The sequence below is a fragment of the Odontesthes bonariensis genome, chromosome 12 (genome assembly GCF_027942865.1).
Source record: "Odontesthes bonariensis isolate fOdoBon6 chromosome 12, fOdoBon6.hap1, whole genome shotgun sequence".
Taxonomy (NCBI): domain Eukaryota; kingdom Metazoa; phylum Chordata; class Actinopteri; order Atheriniformes; family Atherinopsidae; genus Odontesthes; species Odontesthes bonariensis.
The window spans coordinates 19,307,271-19,329,413 of NC_134517.1; the positions used below are offsets into that span (position 1 = coordinate 19,307,271).

General features: G+C 42.7%; 1 protein-coding gene across 1 annotated transcript; it reads right to left on the reverse strand.

The window, feature by feature from the left end:
- Positions 1-1,875: 1,875 nt before the first annotated feature.
- Positions 1,876-11,007, reverse strand: chaf1b (chromatin assembly factor 1, subunit B). The gene is made up of 14 exons (XM_075478692.1): positions 10,776-11,007; positions 10,301-10,430; positions 9,567-9,699; positions 9,355-9,475; positions 8,406-8,509; positions 8,188-8,284; positions 7,971-8,055; positions 7,565-7,658; positions 7,372-7,441; positions 7,196-7,287; positions 6,926-7,085; positions 5,314-5,886; positions 3,786-3,874; positions 1,876-2,399 (listed from the first exon to the last, which is right to left on the reverse strand). Exons 2-14 carry the CDS (start codon positions 10,424-10,426, stop codon positions 2,299-2,301), a joined length of 1,845 nt encoding a protein of 614 aa, XP_075334807.1. The 5' UTR covers positions 10,427-10,430; positions 10,776-11,007; the 3' UTR covers positions 1,876-2,298.
- Positions 11,008-22,143: the final 11,136 nt, after the last annotated feature.

The following is a 22,143-nucleotide window of genomic DNA, read 5'->3' on the forward strand; positions in this document are numbered from 1 at the left end:
TGTGGTGCATTACTTCGGTTCATTTTCTCGTTCAAATGTTGATGAAACGTAAAGTTTCTGGAAAAAAAAGGATTTCAACAAGGATTGCTCTTTACTTTTCAGCAGCTATCTTTTCCTCTAGTCTGAAAAGTCTCCCAGTCCGTTGCAGAAAAACCTCTCCACAGAATTACATGAGTTTACGCTCCTGATTCAAGCCTTTAGCAAGCTCACAGCATGCCTTTTGGAGAAGAATTCCCTCTGTACGGTTACTTCAACCATAAAAATCTGACTGGTGGAACGTTGCAGTGAAGGATTTTCACTCTCCACTAAATATTTCTGAATCTCATTGTTACCATTGGCTTGTGCCTCACCTGTCTAATCCAAGGCCATTTGTCTCTGATTACTCTGTTTGGCTCCGCAGCCAGATGGAGGAGTCTGTCTGTTTTTCCTTTCAGAATGATTGCTGCGCTTTTGGTCTCTTCAAAAGCCGTAGAAGCGGCCTTGGATCCTTCCCCAGATCTCTTAACAAGACACAGTCCTATGCAGCAAATGTACAATCAGCGCTCGGCTCACATGTTTATGTACAACATCAAGTGTGAGACCTCGTGTGGACAGGTGTATACATTATGTCTAGATGATTACATTAGGCACGATGGGACTCCAGTCAGGTTGAAGTCAACTGAAGTAAAATGCACCGGAGCTAAATGGTGTTCTGACAAGTTGAAATTGTGTGAAGATTCATTTAAAGCTGCAGTCTGCAACTCTTTTTCAAGCATAATGCCTGGAACTGTCCGGGGATTCTGAAAGTAGTACATTAAATACCCCAATACAAAAAAAATGAGTTCTCTAGGTCCCCTATATGTCCCTCCAAAGCCAGCAGGTTTGTTTACAAAATTGCAGACCGGACTGGTAAAAGGTAACCAATCAGGTTACGAGCTGGGCTCTGCTGCCTGTCAATCACCGATTGTGCACGCGCGATACAAGGTAGGCTCGTCCCCACGCTTATTTATCTGGACTATTGAACTTCATTATGGCTTGTCTACTTACTGTGTCTTCCATGATCGCAAATGACAGGTGAGTTGATGAATGAGGAGTCGTACGCGCATCTGGCGTGCACGTAGACGTGCACGAGTTCTCATGTGTTTTGATGGGGCGGGACAGGAAGTTGAATAACTTTTTATTTTTCGGTTAAAAAATAAGCATTTCTTGCATTTTGCGACTACGGAGGTCACCGTTTTCAACTTCAAGCGTTCTGATAGATCATGTAAACTCTTAAAATGCCAAAAATTAGGACTTTACGTATGACAACAACAAATCCTGCAGACTGCAGCTTTAAATCTTAAATGGTATCTATTGCTTTAATTTGGAACACATTTTTTTGTGTCATCTGTAGTTGCTTTCTTAGTGTGGAGATTTCTACGTAGACCAGAGAGAAAAAGATGATTAATATTAAGATTAGATTTATTGCCATGCACTGTATGAAATACACAACATTTCTCCTCTGCTTTTAACCCATCCAGGTTGGCACCTGTTGAACACGCACATGCACAGGGTCACACACTCATAGAGACAGATGCCAGACACTGGAGCGGTGGGCAGCCAGTCACAGCGCCCGGGGAGCATGGGTGTACGCTGCCTCGCTCACGGGCACCTCGGCTGTGGCAAGGAGGTGGACTGACACCCCTCTAGCTGTCAGTTTCACCAATCTTTGAGTGGCGAGAGTGGGAATGGAACCGCCAACACAGGCACACAGTTAAAAAAAAAAAAACAAAAAAAACATTTTACATAATGATCAGTCCGTTGTAATCAAGACGCCAAGAGCCAAACGGTTTAAATCTAAACACATTTTTATTAGAAAGGTAGGAAACATCTCTGTCGTGTTTCCCTCAAACTGCTGGTTCAGTCCTCCAGCGATTCCGCCACAGGTCATAGATTCAAAGCTCACACAAACCCCTTGAAGTGCTTTTTTTTTGGTCTTCAAGCTTGTAGCTCAGGTTTCTCTTCATGTTCACTTTTTTTTTTTTACTTTATAAAACAGCACCCAAGTTTTTTTTAATTTTTTTTTTATAATCGTTACAAAAATGAAATATAATAAAAGTGATCTCAGCATTTGTTTACCGTAGGATGCAAAATGGAGGTAAAAAGAATAAAGACTCAGTTTAACACTGTAAGATGAGCATAACACATTTCCAGATTAGATTAAGTACAATGACTATAAACACACCCACGGAGCTGTTGCACTATGTTACATCCACTCAGAGCCTCAGTGGTTATCAACAGAGGTTGCTTTAACTGCTGCTGCATTGTTGCCGGTGAACACTAATCCTCGCCGACACTGGGGTTTGCTGGGGCGTCGCTGGTCTTGGGCCGTTTGGACTCTGGAGGCTGGCACACTTTATCAGTGGGGGGAGAGGGACGCTCTGGTGAAACACAAAGAAAGGGATCAGTGAAAGAAGGTTACACTTGATTTGCCCAGTTTTGTGCGAGCTTCAGCAGGGAAGTAAGAATTTCTAAATGTGATATGCAAGGCTCTTGGCTGTCGTGTGCGGTCCTGTGAAAAAAAAAAAAAAAGAAACAATCCCCTTTCAAGTCTAAGGGTTAACATAAGAAGAAAAAAGAAAAAAAAATGGCTATGACTGCTAGGTGTTCAGGTCCTGTGGCTGCAAAAACAAAACCCCAGTCGTCACTCCTCCAACGCCGCGCTCGACAGCTGGTATGAGGTGCAGATAAGCGGCCTTTGGCTTTCACCAAACGTTGTGCTGCACATTGCTGCCAAAACATCTTCATTTTGGCCGTGTCTATCTAACTGACATTGTTCCAGAAGTTTTGGGGTTTGTTCAGATGCAATCTTACAAACCCAAGCTGTGCTGCAATGTTCATTTTTTGAGAGAATAGGCTTTCTCCTGCTAACCCTTCCAAACAAGCCATTCTTGCTCAGTCTTTTTTCCAACCATACTGTCACAAACTTTAACATTAAACATGCAAACTGAGGCTTTTAAAGCTCCTTGATTTGTTTCCCTGAACATTGCCTTATCTCCCCTTGAGGTGAACTTGTCAAGACGTCCGCTTCTGGGACGATTGAACGCCTCCCACTTGTGAATCATCTTCCTCACTGTGGAAGGAAGGGCAGCAACAATTGCTTTTCTAAGATCATTCATGACGTCTCCAAACCAGCAATCTAGTTGTCTAGCTAGTAAGTTTAATTTGTTTGGTGCACAAATTACTGAAATGGACAAATCTAAGTTAATGGATCGGTCCAAAGTCCAATTATTCTATTGGTTTTCCTTTATATATAAAAAAAAAAACAACAAAAAAAACCAAAACAGAACAAAAAACCTTTTGGCCCTGGCCAAAACTGACAAATGACAAATGGTCATCTAAACATCCAAATGGCGATCAAAGATCCAGCTGACAGTGAATGACCAGAAATTCCTGATCCATCAAAAACAAAGGGAACTTTAACCCCCCCCCCCCCCCCCCCCAAAACATAGGTAGAACCAGATGAAGGACTTGGGATCGGGCCCATTAAAACAGTTTTGATGTGGTCCTGGTAGGCCACCGACTCACATTTCAGGGCTGCAACAACATCTGGGCTCAAGCTACCTGACGAAGGATTAATCATCAAAGGGATGAAGGAACGAGGGATAAAGATTGTAAGACTGGGAAAAGAGACCCCCGAGAGAACAATCACAACACAAAGCCCATTTTGAGGCCGGCGTCGAGGACGAGGAAAACATCACATACAATTCTCAATCATCAAACAGAAATCGATAAAAAGCGGCGCATCGGCCAAGTTAGCAACTGACCGTGTTTGGCCTTCTCTGTGGAGGAAGAAGCTCTGAAAAGCGAACCGACAGCTGGAGATCGGGATCCAACCGGAGTCAAAGAGATTCGCCTGTAAACAAACAGAGAAACCAAAGAAAAACGAGCTTTAAACTGGAGATCAAAGTGCACAAGCAGAAAAGTTTCAATAAAGCAAATAACTCTCTGGAAACAAAGATAACCCCCCCTTTTTTCCCCATCTTATTGCCCAATGGTATAAACCAGTGAGACAAGTTGCAGAGAGAAGCGCGTATGAAATGAGCAGCCATTGTCTGCGAGCAGTCTGTCACAGTGATTATTATTTTATTGTCAGTGGGGGGTCCAACGAATCCCTTATACCAGACAGGGCTTTGTTCACACTGCCAGAACCGAGCACACGTAAACAGACAGAAACATCACGACCACAGAAGAAGCGGGCTATTTTCCTTTGGAATCATCGACAAGTATAATTAAAAAGTACGTTTTACCAAAAAGTGGAATGTGACACATTTAAAAAAAAAAGTGTTTTGTCATGCTTTGTATACTTCGTGTTAGGAGATTATCAGCCGAGCTGCTTTAATCATTAGGGATGGAGGGAGAAAGGGAGGGGGGGGCAGTGTGCCTCTGTTACTCTGGCCAAACCATGGAAATATGTTGGGTAAAATATCACAAGGACGACCCACACTCTACACACCACAAACCCAGCACTTAGTAAATTTTGTAATTTGGATCCTGCATCTTTATTCAAATCAAAACACATTATTTCTGCGTCACACATTAATTACAAACTCCCCGTGTTTACTACTTATCATCTGGACGTGCTTAATTGGCTTCCCCCACCCTCCCTTTTTTTTTTAATTAAAAAAAAATAAATAAATAAAGAACAGACAATGAGTCTCCTCCACAGATCATTCAGCGCCTTGCTCCAACATTTGTTGTGCAAACTGTCCTGCAGTTCCGGCAATATTCTCTATTGCACTGATAGTTCAGAGCTGCCGTGTTGTTGTTATTGGGCGCTATCGGTGAGCTTTCTACACATGCGTCTAGTGGGATGGCGCCATCGACGCGCACTGCTGCAGCACAGCTCTTTCACGCCATCGTACTTAAAGTCGTCAAAATCTGACAAATATTCTGCCATGTTGCACAAAACTAACAGTGAAGTCACAGAGCACAGAGTAAATAAGCTGTGCTGCAGCAGCGCGTGTCGATGATGTCATCCCAAGTGACCCGGGTGTAGAAAGCCCCCCGATAGGCCCCCAATGAAAGCAATGAAAACTTGATTGAAAAAAAAAAAAAAAAAAAAAAAAGAATTAGAAAGAAACAAGGATAAGTATTTCTTTAAGCCAGAATGTAAAGTGTTCTCTGTCCAACTTTTAAAAGAGAGGTTTTGCATTTAGCCCCCTAAATCTTGTATCACTGCAAATCAAATATTTTCAGTGCCATAGATGCATGTTTAAAGTCAAGTGCCTATAATAAGATTGATGCAAAGCATTGCTTTATTTTCAGGCACTTGGCAGCTTCGCTCATGTTTACCTTGGGGTGGGGCCCTTCGGAGTGGTTGTAGCCTTAGGAGGGGTGAGGCCAGCAGTACTGGCACTGTTGAGGACTGTTGGTGTGGAGGGAGTGAGGGGTGCGACACGTGGCTTGGTTGTGAAAGAGTTGTTGGGCGTGAGCCCTGGTTTGGGAATGGAGGGTGCGCTTGTGGTCCCAGACGTGGGGCTCTGAGGTGCTGGAGGAGCTGAGGTTTTAGGGGGGGTGGGTTTCCCCCATCCCTCCAGGGTGTTGAGGGTGATCCTACGGGGTTGAGGTTTAATTTTGGCCTTAGGGGTGCTCTTCTTTTCCTCCGGGAGGGTTGGAGTGGGCGCATCTTTGCTTATGCAGGTTTGGGACGCGGGACTTGGGGTTGGGGTGGAGCTTGATGGCTGGGAAATGGGAGAGGAATTCTTGGCCGCCTTCTTTCCCCTTTTCTCAACACCGCTGCTTGGGACAAAGACCTCCAAGGTGGGCGGCTCCTTCAGAGGAGTTCCAAGCTCCCCAGAAGAGAAGGACAGGAAGGAGCAGTAGCCATCTGTGGAGGACACGGCCAGGAAGGAACCATCACCAGACCTAAACAGGATGTCATACAAACATGTTACTGGAATGGTAAGACACGAATGTGACACGGTTTTATAAAGCCAACATGGACATGCATAGGTTTATTTTCTCTTGTAACTGGCTGCAATTCAATAATAGGTACAGAAATATTTTCAGTTGGACTTATACTGTACACTCCGTGGCTGCGGTATAAATTGCGGTTTTTGCGTCTGCCAACTGACTGCAACTCGGAAAACCCGAACGTAGCTCCATTCACCTTACCTTCAGGGTCAGCTGCGTCAAAGCTTCCAATGCACAGGCATGTAATCAGTCTACAGTACATTGTAGAGCTGTGGAAATGTACAATTTTTTGAATAAAATCTTTCCTCAAAACAGCCTCTGTGTAGTTTTGCTCCTCATTTTCTTTGGAGGTGAGACTGATTTGGGTGCGAGCAGAGTTTGTGCAGCTATACTCAAACCACTACGGGCTTCTTAAACTTGACTTTGGAGTTTTTACTGCGAATGACAGCGTTCGCTGGCGCCTGGCAACTTACAGTTTTTGCGACAATGACAACATTTGTCACTGCCATCAACTCAATTTAATTGGAAAATGTGCTTCAAGCTAATACACGTAGTGCGTACTTAATTTCTGTTTTGAGGTGGAACAGGAGAAACACAAATGTAGGCAAATCTCTCCTCTGCACAGGAGCAGGAGAGAATGTTTGCAAAAAAAAAAAAAAAAAAAAAAAACCTAAACACCTCAAACAGGAATCAAAGAGCTCTGTAGGAGGCGATTAAAACTAGCGCACCATCGGTACCCGTCTTCCAAGCATCAGTGATACTAATGAAGAGTTTTACATAAGATAAAACCAACCTCACCCACAGCATGTTCACTCTGCTGCAGCCCGGGGAGCCATTTAGAAACATCTGCTGCCGCTCCAGCAGACTTAAGAGCAGTTTGCGACTTGTAATTTTCTGTCCAGTGAGGGACTTTATAACTTGCGCTTCTGAAAAGTTCTATCCAGGGAAAACCGTTACATTTCCAGCCCAACAGAGAACGCCTTTACTTTACCATGTGAGATCACTGAGTGTGTGGTAGTGGATGTTGGACACGAGGCCAAAGGGGGTGGCCTGCTGCGTATCGTACAGGAAGATGGAGTCTTCAGAGGCCACTGCGAACACCATACGGTACGGCAACTGGAATAAATTTGGCAGAGCCTGGGTGGAGCCATCTGTGGGAGAGAAGCAAAGTAAAATAAAGAACACGTAGGGGAGAAAAAAATGTGCAATCACAAACAAATCGGACAGGGTGGCCGTTGTAGTCTTGTTTGTTTGTTCTTGCCTTCCTCTTTCTTGGTCCTGAGTTCAAAGTAAACAGGGCAGCAGCGCACAGCCAGCGTGGCTTTGGTTGGACATGGCAGGTGGGCGATAGGCCTGACAGACACAAGCAGAGATGTGCACACCGGTTACGATCGTTTGCGAGGGTCTTCGATTATCTGTAAATGTTAGTAACCGTACCTCTTTAAACTTTTCCTGGAAAAGACGTAGGTGGTGTTTGTGATATTTTCACCAACCTCTACGCATCCAGCTGCGGTTAAACGAGGTGACAAAAGCAGAGAGAATTGGGTTTAGATCAATGGGTTTTTACCAGGAATACAGCGGCACTAAATATCAGCAGATAAATTCCACATTTGGAACGCAGCGTTTGTACCTGGGGCGAGCAGGAACGTCCCATCTGGTGTAAATGAAAGGCGGCGAAAGAATGACCTCATACTGTCATCATGGAACATTCTGTACTGCTTGATCTGCAAAGTTACACACAACGAGGCACACTGAGTGAGCAACACGTCTCAGTAGCTGATGAGCATCGTAATGGGTTTGAAGGTATTAGATAATTTAATATCTTTAAGACAAAAAAATTTAAAATAAAGAGCTAAACTTGCTCAAGTAAACAGATATTCAGGAGAGTGGAAAGTTAGAATAGGCAGCTCGGTTTAAGGAGAAAATCTATGAAAGAGGTTTAAGCAAAAGGCAGGAATAAAGATTGTGCATTAAGGAATTAAGTTGGTTATGAAATTTATGGGCTCAGAACATCTGAAAGCTGAATCTCCACAGACCTCTCCCTCTGCAAGCGGCCCGGAGCTCATTTTACTGATACAGAAGGCCTTCTTCCTGGTGTGAGGGCTGTACACGCGCATAACCCTGAGGGGGAGGAACAAACAACACAATCTGATATCATTCTGCTGAAACCCTGCTGTCAAAGACAACTTCAATGAGAATCCACGTCAAGACGAGTGAGGAGCGGTCCAAGACCTGGTGAATCAATTTTTCTACCTGTCACAGCTGAGAGTGGCGACATATTGCCCCAGAGGATCCCAGGCTACCCCCTGCACGTAGCTCTTGTGGTCATTCAAGATATACAACTTCTGTCCTAAAGACAAATGGAGGAGAAAAAATGAGAGACCACAACAGAAGATTAAACAAGATTCAGCATCATTTAAATAGTTCATTTTGTGAAGGCACGCAAGACTGACACAAGTAGGGCTACACACCTTTGTTGACGTCCCACATTATAGCAGTGTTGTCAACAGACCCAGACACCATGGAGTTTCCATCCCCCGTCCAGCAGATGTCATAAACGTCCTCTATGTGCCCTCTGTGAACAAAAAACACGTTTAACCACACAATTCTGTAATGTTTCGGGTGTGGCGCGAGCTTGCAGACAGCAATGTGTGCATTTGTATTTGAGATGCAGCCTTGGAGCCAGAAGAGAGAGGGACAGTGTATGGAAATTGCTGCGCTACCTTTGCAGCGCATGAAAAATGGCAGACGAGGATGACCTTAATCAACTTTCTTTTTATTTATTTTTTTGCATTGACATCAGTGCCACTTGCAGTACTGTGCAAGTCTTGAGCCACTCCTCGTTTCTTGTGATCTTTTAATGAGATCTTCAACAACGTGCTGGACACTCGAGCTAAAGTTATACTTATACAAGATGTTGCTGGTTACAATAAGTTGGGTGTCCGGTGAGGTTCTTTATATTTGGGTAATGCATATTACTGAAAGCAGCCAGGATAGCTGCTGCCCGCATGGTGTGAGTAGAGTAGCTTATTCCGCACAACGTTTCTATGGCCTATAAATAAGTTTAAAATCGCAACAACATTGTCTACAAGCAATTTGGTCACAGCTGTGGTCTTGACCAGATTCTGCTCTTTGTGAGAACGAGAAAACACAGTAGAAATGCAGCAAAATCTCTGCAAGAAGTGCGTTATCACACGCTGTCCCTTCAGTGTGAGTGTGAAAACAGCGATGGTGACCAAAGGCAGTCCTCAGTGAGAAGATGAGAGTAGACGGAGACTTTATATTGTTAGAGGATGTCATACCTCTATAGAATTATCACAGCAGGGATAGTTTATCTTGTCAACTTAATAACAAGGTAAACAATAGAATTATACTAATGTCCTTACATAGCAGACATATGGACTTTCTGTGCTTCTGTACCTCAGGGTTTTGACCACAGACCAGCTCTCCTTGTTGAGCTGAGCATCTTCGTCCTCCTGGAAAACAGGGGCCTGCTCAGGCTCCTTAGAGTCATTCAGTTTCCACAGCAGAATTGCAGCATCTGTATTTAAGAAAAAGTGGGTGATTAAACACTAGATTTCATTCTGTACTGAAACAATTGGTGCCTTTAGAAAAGAAAAGGCGTGGCATACCATCTCCTCCTGAAGCGAGCATCTCTCCATTGGGGCTAAAACGAACCACATTGACAGCCTTGGTGTGTCTGGCCAGGTTGGACAGAAACTCCACCACCGCCTTCCCGTTTGGGCCCATTTCTACCCGCCACAGCTGCATAAACATCAGGGAAAAGGGGCTTTCGATTTCACAACTCACAAGCAACTTACTTTTCAACCATGAACCTCTACTGGCAGAGTTTGAGGATGATTTTCCATGTAATGTACTGTCATTAGATTTCAAATAATCTGTTATAAATTCACAATAACTAACGACAGTCTCCCATCGTGCTTGTTGATGCCTTTTAGAGAGATATGGTTTGGAAAACATAGGTAGAATATGTCAAACTTTATTTTCATGAATGCTGGTTGGTGGGTCCTTTGAGTGAAACATGCCTCCATTTAAGGTTGAGGAAAAGTTGCAACAATTATCTATTAAGTGTTTAAACATGTACACATGAGCTTACAGTGTCAAGAAAAACAAAGAAAGGTGCCTTTACACCATTATTATCAACCTGACCTGGCTAAATCAGATACTTCCACCAGCACTGGGAGAGTTCAATAAGCTTTACAAATGACTAACTATAGTTTGCATCAGTATACAGAGTCTATGTGTCCTTGTCTTTGTTAGGATGCTTAAATCCCATCTTCAGAGCAGACAAATAAATGTATACGTGTGGTTAACTAGGTGTACTTGTTGCTCCATCTCCACTCACTCGGACTGTGGTGTCCACTCCAGCTGTGGCCAGTCGGTGAAAGCGTCCATCTGTGCTGTGCTGAAAGTCCAGACTGTACACCGGCTCCTTGTTGTGCCACGCAATCTCACACGTTACCACCTTCATTTTACTGTACAAATACAAAGACCGACTTTAAGGGACGCAAACATGCGAGTTTTTATTTTTTTATTGACAATAAATAAGTAGTATCCACGCATCAAAACCAATAACGATGTTATAGATAACACGAGAAAGGTTTCTTAAAGTAGCTCGTGTTCACAATGATTTCAACTCAATGCTGCATCCAGCTAACACAGTTAGCAATCAACTTAGCGGGGTTCTTCGTTGATTTGTAGCTAACACGACAGACAAACGCAACGTCCAAGGTGGTATAAATTACTGTAAGCTATGAAGAGTTTCCTATTAAGCTGTATCAGCTTATTATTCGAACCGAAGATACCTGGAAGCAACTTACCGTGTTTCACTACCTCTGTTGTCCAGCTGAATCTATAACGACAAGTTGTTCCCGCGTAGGATTCGTTCAAAACTTCCGGTCAAGTGGGCTGCTGTGATTGGACGAAAAGAAGGAAGAGGCAGAGACTGTTTGGTGTGTCGTCATAGATATGTGCGTCGTGTTTAAACCACAAATATGTGAATGTGCCCCACTTTCTTATGTGCCGTTCGCACGTTAAGACGTTTTTTTTTTTTTTTTGTTTCTTTTAAGTCGACAGAACTATGGAGCCTGGCTCTACAAACACTATCAAAGACGCTGAGTCATATTGGTTCGACAAAAGGTTTAATTTCTCGACGCTTCATGTGCACATGAAACCATCTACTTGCCAAATGTATAATGACAGTCAGCTGTATAATTTGTGATGCATTGAATTTTTGTGTCTTTTAAGGCTCTTGGAAATGACTATTAATTACCAAAAATGTATGACCAAATAATTTCTCCACATGAATTATCACATATGTATTTTATGTATTCTGTGTGTAAATTCTCCTAGAAAGGTAGTATCATATGTAAATGTAAATGTAAATGTATTTTTTTGTTTATACCCCCAAACAATCATTGTGATGTACCAAAGTGCTTTACAGTAGGTAATACATAAAGAGAAGAATAAGTCAAAAGAAATAAAAAACAATAAAAGAACAGTGAAAGCAATAAAATACAACAAAATCGAATAAGATAAAATGAGATAAAAGTGTCATCATACTACTGGGTATTAAAAGCAATCCTAGATAAGCAGGTTTTTAGCCTAGATTTGAAGAGGCCCAGGTCAGAAATAAGACGCAGCTCAACAGGGAGCTTATTCCAGCGACGGAAAAGGCTTGGTGACCCCAGTGTGTGTATTTTGACCTGGGCACTTCCAGCAAAAATTGATTTGTTGACCTCAGAGCTCTACCAGGATTTCGGACTGTTAAAAGCTCAGATAAATATGATGGGGCGAGGCCGTTAAGAGCTTTAAAAACAAACATTAAAAGTTTAAAATCAATTCTATAAAGGACAGGAAGCCAATTTAGGGAGTTAAGAACAGGAGTGATGTGCACACGTCTGTTAATGTTGGTTAAAAGACGGGCAGCAGCGTTTTGCACAAGTTGAAGGCGACTGAGAGAAGACTGGGAGACGGCAACATAAAGTGCATTGCAATAGTCTGACCTTGAACTTATCAGGGCATGGATGGCTTTCTCAAGGTCATGACGACTTAAAAACATTTTAACTTTGGCCAAGAGACGTAACTGGAAAAAACTAGTCCTGACAACATTGTTAATTTGTTTGTCCAACCTAAGATGACTGTCAAAGGTCACTAACAGATTTCTGACAGTTGAACTAAGCTTTGAAGACAAGGTGCCAAAGCCAGCCGTCACAGTATCCCAAAACACAATGCATTCAGTTTTGTCATTTAAATGAAGAAAATTTTGGGCCAACCACTGCTTAATATCAGCAATACTATTAAACAAAGAACATTGTGCACTGTTACTATTTGGCTTCAATGGTAGATAAATTTGTAAAACGTCTGCATAACAGTGGAAAGAAAGGTTGTGCCTGGCTATAATTGACCCAAGTCGTAGCATGTACAATGAGAAGAGGATAGGGCCAAGAATAGATCCTTGAGGGACTCCACAGGAGAGAGGAGCACCGGAAAAGGAAAGGTCACCAACCATAACGGAGAAGGTTCTACTGGACAAGTAAGATGCAAACCACTTCAATGCAGTGCCGTGGATGCCAACATAATTACTTAGACGTGAAAGGAGCACTGCATGGTCCATCCTGTCAAAGGCTTCTGTGAGATCAAGCAGCACTAAGACAACAGGGCACTTGGCATCCATAGACAGAGCAATATCGTTGTGCACCTTTAACAGTGCAGACTCAGAGCTGTGACGAGACCTGAACCCAGATGGGAATTTCTCAAAACAAAGTTATCCTCAAGAAAGGACTGTAATTGTATATGTTGGAGCTATTTATTCCTTATCTTCATTACTTTGAATTTTGTTCAAATTTATTCTTGGGTTACTTTATATTTTGGGGGGTTATTTATAGTTTATTTGTAGGTTAATAATTGTTTGTTTTTTGTTTCTTTGTTTTAAGTTTGACAGGAAGAACTGTGGGTCCATTCCCTATAAATATAGGGACTGGTATAGGACCAGGATGGATTGGGGTGGGGCCTATGGTTTTTCACCAGAGCAGGAGAAGCAGCAGAGGACAAAGAAAAGTTGTATCTGTATTATTTGCTTGCCAGCTGGAAAAATAAACCGTCAAAACGCAATCTTCAGGTATTGGACATTGGACTTCTTTTTTGCCTGCGTACAAAACCCAACCCCAGTTCAGTAGTGGCTTGTTTCAACTTATAGGATGTTTGGTAGTGGATAGTGGAATCTCATACACAGACAGTGGCCACTTCAAAGTAGGAAACAATCCAAACTGCAGACACCACAGCTTCAACTTTCCTGGAAGCTCTGATTTATCTATTCTATCCAGTCCCTCAGTAACATCCTTCCGAAACTGCACTGCCCGCTCTCCATCATTCATGTCTGCCTGGTACCACCTGCCTAAACTCTTTACTGCTTTTTCCCTAATTATTGGAATGTTTTCTTCATCTATTACAAACTTTCTATCACTTAATTTACCTCTACTTATTGAGATACTTCTAGACTTAGTAGGTTTGATTTTCATACCAGCCCACTTTAGATTTTTATTAAGTCTCTCAAGTACCGGTATTCTCTTCATACATGGCACTGTTGTAGTCACCAAGTTAAAAGCCAAAAGAGCAATAAAGTTGTACAAACTTGTGCATTTCTTGATCCAGGAAGTTCAGGTACATTTTGTACAGAAACCCTGGCAAAAAGACTGAAGCTAAAGGTAAAAAAGACAAATATTCTGCTGAGAACAATGAGTCAAAATAAGGTTGTTAATGTGCAAGTTTTGTCTGGTTTGGAAGTCGCTGGTTTGGAAACTAATGACTTCATGAAGCTGCCAGACTCAAAGTACCATGCCAGTTTCTACAATGAATATTCCTCAGCAAAAGGATATTGATCAGTGGCCTTATCTAAAACCTGTTAAGCTTCACAACATTAATGCAGATGTGAAACTGATGCCTCAAACGTTTTAGAGCCATGGGAGGTGATAAACAGTGTGGATGGTGGGCCCTATACTGTAAAGACCTGTAAAGTAGGCTGGGAAATAAATGGTCCCTTGCGCACTGTGAGTAACAGCAGAAACAAAACCCTCTGCACTGCTGTAACAGCCAATAGGATCTCTGTTCAGCATCTTAGAGAAATGCTGGTTAAACAGTACAATCATGACTTTAATGAAAGATCATCAGAGGAGAAAACTGAAATGTCCAGAGAGAATATACACTTCATGAACATTGTTCGTAGCTCAACAAAACATTACATTACATTACATTACGGTCATTTTGCAGACGCTTTTAACCAAAGCGACTTACAATAAGTGCGTTCAACATCGGTAGGCAAAAGAACTTCAGGTCACAAGAAATCATAAGTGCATTTCCTTCTAATACCAAACAGCTAAGAGCAAAACTAGTGCTAGAGTAAGTGCGATAACCAACCAGCCTCTCACCAACTGCACACCAGTCACAGCGGGGTGGGGATGCAAACCCTGGTTCGGGTAGGGGAAGAGCAAAACTTGTTGGAAACCATTATCATGTTGACTTACCTTTCAGGAGTGAAAGTGTCAGCCTACCAAATAACATCTGTGTTGCAGAACAGCACCTCCAGAGTCTCAGAAGGAGATTTGAAAAGGTCTCTCACTACAAGGAGGAATACACTGCATGTGTAAACAACATGCTGCAACAAGGATATGCGGAAGTTGTACCAGCAGATGAGCTACTGAAAGATGATGGAAAGGTATGGTACATTCCTCATCATGGAGTGCATCATCCCACAAAAGGCAAGTTGAGAGTTGTATTTGATTGTGGATCAACTTACAAAGGAGCATCATTGAACAGCCAGCGTCTACAGGGACCTGATCTCACAAACTCTCTTACTGGAGTTCTCATCGGATTTAGAAAAGAGCCTGTTGCACTAATGGCCGACATTGATGCCATGTTTCACCAAGTTTATGTCTCTGAAAAGCATGTCGACTTTCTCCGTTTCATGTGGTGGCATCATGGTGACACTTCAAAGCCTGTACAGGAGTTCAGGATGAAAGTGCATTTGTTTGGAGCTGTGTCTTCGCCAAGTTTTGCAAATTATGCTCTGCAAAGAACTGCTGATGATAATGCACAACAGTTTCCAGCTGAAGTGGTTGATACAGTCAAAAATAATTTTTATGTGGATGACTGTTTAAAATCTCTCTCTACAGAAGAAGATGCAGTGCACATGGTGAAGAGGCTGACTGATATCTGTTCTAAAGGAAGATTCACGCTTTTAAAATGGGTCTGCAACAGTCGTACAGTGCTTAAGACAATTCCAAAGGAAAGGAGAGCAAAGGGAATCAAGAATCTGGATTTGGACAAAGATCAACCTCCAATTGAGAGAGCATTGGGTTTACAGTGATGCATCGAAACAGACGAGTACAAGTTCAGAACCTCTGTGCAGAACCGCCCTCAGACCAGAAGGGGCATTTTGTCTGTGGTTGGCTCACTGTATGATCCTTTGGGAATCCTGGCTCCCTTCTGTATGCCAGCTAAGCTGTTGCTTCAAGAACTTTGTCGACAAAATTTGAAATGGGATGAAGTAATTCCCCACTCTCTCTGTAAGCAATGGTGTGATTGGCTGGAGGATCTCCAGCTGATTTCAAGATTTAAAGTGAAACGTTGCATCAAACCAAGTTGCATCATAAAGTCAGACAAAGCAAAATTTCATCATTTCTGTGATGCAAGTCAAGATGGATACGGAACAGTGTCATATTTAAAACTGGAAAAGAATAACATCTCACATGTTGCTTTCATCCTGGGAAAAGCTAGAGTTGCACCTCTTAAGCAAACTACAATCCCCAGGCTGGAACTGACAGCTGCAGTTCTTGCTGTCCGAGTGAACAACCTGCGGCAAAAGGAGCTGCAAATAAAGATGGAGAAAACCTGTTTTGTGGACTGATAGTACAACAGTACTAAAATAGATCTCTAATAAAACCAGAAGATTTCACACCTTTGTTGCAAACAGAATTTCTGTCATACGAGAAGCTACAGATGTAAACCAGTGGAGACATATTCCCTCCAAGGAGAACCCTGCAGATGATGCATCCAGAGGCATGGGAGCTGAGAAGTTCCTCAAATCCAGGAGATGGATAAATGGACCAGAATTTCTCCACAGGTCAGAAGAAGAATGGCCTAAACTGGAAGTGGATCACCATGCAATTCCTGCAGACAATCCAGAGGTCAAAAGGGGCCTAACAGTGAGTATTATTGTGAAGGAATCACAAAATGCTACAAATGATCTGATTCAAAACTTTTCATCTTGGACAAAGCTTAAAACCTCTGTTGCCTGGTTTTTAAAGCTGAAAAACATCCTGGCGTTGCTGCGACAAAAAGGGAAAGAGTTGGCTGCTGCAGGCCTGAGTAAAAATAATCTGGAAAATCCAAAGAAAGAAATGGAAAAGCAGATGGAAGGGTTTAAGATCACTCTGAAGAAAGAAAATCTGACTACAGAAGACTTGGATAAGGCAGAAAAAGCTATTATTCAGTATGTACAGCAGCAGAAATTTACAACTGAAATAACTTTAATCACCAGTGGCCTCAAAGCAGTCTCCAAGAGAAGCTCTCTGTACAAAGTTGACCCAGTATTGGATACTGGTGTCCTCAGAGTGGGTGGCAGATTGAATAAAACAGCCATTGCCTGTAGAAGCAAAGAATCCTGCCATTTTGATGAAGGATATGCATGTGTCTACATTGATTTTCCGTCATATTCATCAACAGTTGGGACATGCAGGAAGAGCTCACATGCTGTCAAAACTAAGACAAAAATACTGGATAATAAATGCAAATTCAGCTGCTAGGGAAGTCATCTCGCGCTGTATTATTTGCAGACGCAACAGAGGAAAGTTTATTGAGCAATAGATGGCAGATCTGCCAGAAGAAAGAGTCCTGCCAGACACTGCTCCCTTCACAAATGCTGGAGTGGACTACTTTGGTCCTATAAGTTTCAAAAGAGGACGAAGTCTCCTTAAAATGTATGGAGTTCTTTTTACTTGTTTCACCAGCCGTGCAGTACATCTGGAAATTGCATATACCCTCGATACAGATTCCTGTATAAATGCAGTCCGGAGATTCATCTGTGTCCAGTTTCTACCATCAGATCTGATAATGCCACAAATTTTGTTGGTGCAAATCGAGAGCTGAAAGAGAGTTTGGCTGAGCTGAACCATGCTAAAATTCAGAATGCTTTAGTTCAGAATGGAATCAAATGGAACTTTAACATCCCAGCAGCCTCTCACCAAGGTGGAGTTTGGGAGCGTCTGATTCGTTCCATAAGAAGTATTTTAGTCTCAGTTCTTAAAGAACAAGTTTTGGATGATGAAGGACTTCAAACAATCTTTTGTGAAATCGAAACCATATTAAACGACAGACCCATTACTGAAGTTTCAGATGACTCAAATGATCTTGAAGCACTCACACCTAACCATTTGTTGTTGTTGAAAAACAAACCAGTTTTCCCACCAGGACTGTTCGACCAAAAAGATCTTCATGTCAGAAAATGGTGGAAACAAGTACAGTATATGGCAGAGCTGTTCTGGAAAAGATGGCTTTCTGAGTACTTACCTCTGATGCAGGAAAGACAAAAATGGACAAGAACTAAAAGATGTCTCATTCCTGGAGATGTTGTCTTAATTGCAGACTCTACAGCTCTAAGAGGATCACGGATGATGGCTAAAGTCTTAAGTGTAAACCAGGATGCAAAGGGCTTGGTGCGTTCTGTCAGACTACAAACAAAGACCAGTGTTTTGGAAAGATCTGTGACTAAACTTTTTTTGCTATTGGAAGCATCATCTTGAAGAAGTAACATCACCAGCAAGAATGAAGGGTATGTTTGAGGGAATAGCTCCTTTTCTTCTTTAAAGTAATTGTGATTGTGTTCACAATTAGGGGCCGGAGTGTTGGAGCTATTTATTCCTTATCTTCATTACTTTGAATTTTGTTCAAATTTATTCTTGGGTTTCTTTGTATTTTGGGGGGTTATTTTACAGAGTTTATTTGTAGGTTAATAATTGTTTGTTTTTTGTTTCTTTGTTTTAAGTTAGACAGGAAGAACTGTGGGTCCATTTCCTATAAATATAGGGACTGGTATAGTACCAGGATGGATTGGGGTGGGGCCTATGGTTTTTTACCAGAGCAGGAGAAGCAGCAGAGGACAAAGAAAAGTTGTATCTGTATTATTTGCTTGCCAGCTGGAAAAATAAACTGTCAAAACGCAATCTTCAGGTATTGGACATTGGACTTCTTTTTTGCCTGCGTACGAAACCCAACCCCAGTTCAGTAGTGGCTTGTTATAGTATGTTTGGTTTGACAAACAATCGCCACTACAGTATAAAAACAACTTTTTCTAAAATCTTAGAAAGAAAGGGCAGATTGTAAACAGGTCTAAAATTTGACAACACTGAGGGGTCAAGATTAGGCTTTTTAAGAAGGGGCCTGACCACAGCATGTTTAAAGTCAGCTGGGACAGTTCCTAATATCACACAGGAGTTAATAAAAACCAGGAGACTGGGCCCCACAGTATTAAAAACCACTTTCAAAACTTTGGCAGGGACAATATCCAATGGGCAGTTGGTAGGTTTCAGAGATTTCACTATGTCACAGAGAGAAGAGAGGGAAACCAGCTCAAACTGATCAAACGCAGCAGAATGAGGTGGGGCATCATGTAGATCCTTATTTCTACTCATAATAACATTACTGGTATCTTTTCTAACAGAATCTACTTTGTTAACAAAATAATGAAAAAAATTGAAAAGTGGCTATTGATACATCAATCACAGAAGAAGTGCATGGGTTAACCACAGCGTTAATTGTATCAAATAACACCTTGGGACAATGACTGCTGCTAGAAATAATATGAGAGAGATACTGAGATTTTGCTTCACGTACGGCTCTCTGATAATCAGCGAGACAGTCCCTTAACGTTTCCATCATATGATATGGCAGGTTGTGTATGTTTTTCTGTCACTTTAGTAAAATACCAGGCAGAGAACAGTTAAAGTGCTTGTGGAACTTGGACAATGATGTACAAAACAGGGGAGATTTTCTTGGTTTTTTAAAATTCAGAATTGACAGTTTCTCAAGAGGTTTTGGTTTGAATCGATTCCTTTTTTTTTTTTTCACCTCTTCTGCAGCCTTTGAAAACACCCTTTCACAAGGTACCTAAGTCAGCATGAACAGAAGTCAATATGGGTCAATGTGGAAAAATTGTGATAGTGCATCTGTAATATTGTAATGACTTACCATGGCTGGATGAAGCTCCAGTTTCCTCCTTATTCTCATGACATGGTAGTGCCTTAGCATGGATGAGGTGTTGTTATTGTACCCCATTTCTTGGAACACAATAAATGCCTGACCTGTGAATAAATTAAAAAACAGTTTAAAATACAGTTATTTATAAGAAAACCTAAAGCATCTGAAATATGTTACATTGAGCTGACCTTATTAGGAGATATCAAATCAAAATGTTTCCACACGGGGGAAATCCTCCTCTTCCGAGCTGACTCCATGCTCTTACCTATCATTCTCTCCTCAATCTCAAAACTATCCGTTTGTCACTTTACTCTCCTTCAAAAACCCACACTTTGAATGCAAACTGAGGGGTTTATATGCCAGTCAATACTCATGGCAAAATCTGAACCACTTTCCGAAGCAGTGACGTGGTACGGCCGGGTAGCGAGGATGTCATCATTTTCGGCTCCTCCCCTAAATAAAGCAAGTCTCGATATGCGCTTCGCGGAACCCCCCCCGTTTTAAGGGGTCTTAAGTCACAAGTATTAATATGTATGTATATATATATACAGTATATATATATATATATATATATACTGTATATATATATATATATACTGTATACATATATCCCCTCTGCAGCTGACTTTATTGTTTTTATTTAATTAACCAAAGTAACCAAGCACCAGCACACCACAACAAATTCCTTGTATGTGTAAACCTACTTGGCAATAAAACTGTTTCTGATAATAGCCGCATTCGGACTGTAGGAACCTTTGGCAGTTCCTATAACCTTTTAATCCACAGGGCCGTTTTCTCCCGCATTCGGACACACAGGAACTCGCGACCATCGTCCTCAGTTCCTATAACCATTTTAGTTCCTTCTCCGAGGCCAGGTCTTTTCTGGGTTCTATAGGAACACATCTGACGTAGGTGTTGGTGGTCAGTAGCTACGCCCCATGTCATGCTGTCACGGTTGAAATATTTACTCATACCACACAGACACAACCGGCGGGTGTTTAATGAGTTAAACTTACATGTCGTCTCTTTTGTCTGCGGCGCTCTGCTCTCCTTTCTTCTTTCATGAAACGAAGAAGTATCGCCTGCGCTCGATCCTTCGTCTCCTGACTCTCTCTGTGTGCTCTTCCAGCCTCGATGTTAGACGCCTGATATGATCGTCCATGATTAATATCACCATCATACAGACCATGAACACGGTAGCCTCCCCGCTCTCCATATTAGCTTCTTTGTGGTGTTTTTTTCTTCTCTCCTTACTTTTCGTGGGTTTTGTTTTGTTTTGTTTTGTTTTGTTGTTGAGTGTGGCGCTAAAGTAACACGTCACTGTCGCAGACGGTTGCGCCGCATCAGTCCTGAACTGGTCCCGACTCATGTGTGAATGCGGACTGAAACAGTTCCGCTGGGAAAGGACAGTTATCAGAAAGGAATTCGAAGAGGAATGCGGCTATTATAATACATAGCACTCCAAACTGCTCGAGCTAACTCTCTCTCCTCTGTCTTGATTCTCCTGGACCTGTCTGCAGCATTTGACACAGTGAACCACCACATCCTTCTCTCTACCCTGGAGGAAATGGGTGTCTCTGGCTCTGCACTCTCCATGTTGTCATCCTACCTGACAGATCGCTCCTACCAGGTAACACTGAGAAGGTCTGTGTCGAAGCCACGTAGGCTCACCACTGGGGTTCCGCAAGGTTCGGTCTTGGGTCCTCTTCCTTTCTGCCTCTACACATCATCTCTTGGTTCTATCATCCACTCCCATAACTTTTCCTACCACAGCTATGCAGATGACACCCAGCTGATTCTGTCTTTCCCCCTTCTGACACCCAAGTGGAGGCATGCATTGCTGCGTGCCTGGCATACATCTATCCGGGGTGGATGTCGATGCGCCACCTTAAGCTCAACCTGGACAAGACAGAGCTGGTGTTTCTCCCGGGGAAGGGCTGCCCGTTCCGAGATCTGGCCATCACCATGGATGACTCCGTGGTGACGTCAACTCGGACTGCGAGGAATCTGGGTGTGACCCTGGACGACCAACTGTCGTTCTCGGCAAACATCGCATCAGTGACCCGTTCCTGCCGATTCCTCCTCTACAACATCCGGAGGATTCGCTCCTTCCTCACCGACAAGGCAGCGCAGGTGCTCATCCAGGCTCTAGTCTATTTCCCGCCTGGACTACTGCAACTCCCTCCTTGCTGGCGCCCCGGCTTCTACCATCAGACCTCTGGAGCTGGTTCAGAAAGCTGCTGCTCGTCTGGTGTTCAACCTCCCCAAGTTCTCCCACACCACTCCCCTTCTCCGCTCTTTACACTGGCTCCCTGTAGCTGCTCGCATCCAGTTTAAGACACTGGTGCTGGCCTACAGGGCAGTGGAAGGAACAGCTCCTTCATACCTCCAGGCTATGGTCAAGCCCTACACCCCCGCCCGACCACATCGCTCTGCGGCCTCCAGGCGGCTGGCTGCCCCGTCACTCAGCGGTCCCTGCGCACCATCGACACGGCCACGGCTTTTCTCTGTTCTGGCACCCCAATGGTGGAACGATCTCCCGACTGATGTCAGGACAGCTGAGTCGCTACCCATCTTTCGCCGCAGTCTGAAAACCCACCTCTTCAGGAAACACTAACCTGATCCGCCCTCTTAGGACATCACCTGTTTCGTCCTAGCTCCTTACGCACTTATCCGTTTCCTAAATTGTCTTTGTTTTCTAAATTGTCTTCCCATTTGTATAGGTACCTAACTCACTGCACTTACTCTAGCACTAGTTATGCTCTTAGCTGTTTGGTTTTGGAAGGAAATGCACTTATGATTTCTTGTGACCTGAAGTTCTTTTGCCTACCGATGTGGAACACACTTATTGTAAGTCGCTTTGGATAAAAGCGTCTGCAAAATGACCGTAATGTAATGTAAATGTGATAGCAATACACCTTTTTATATTTGTGACAT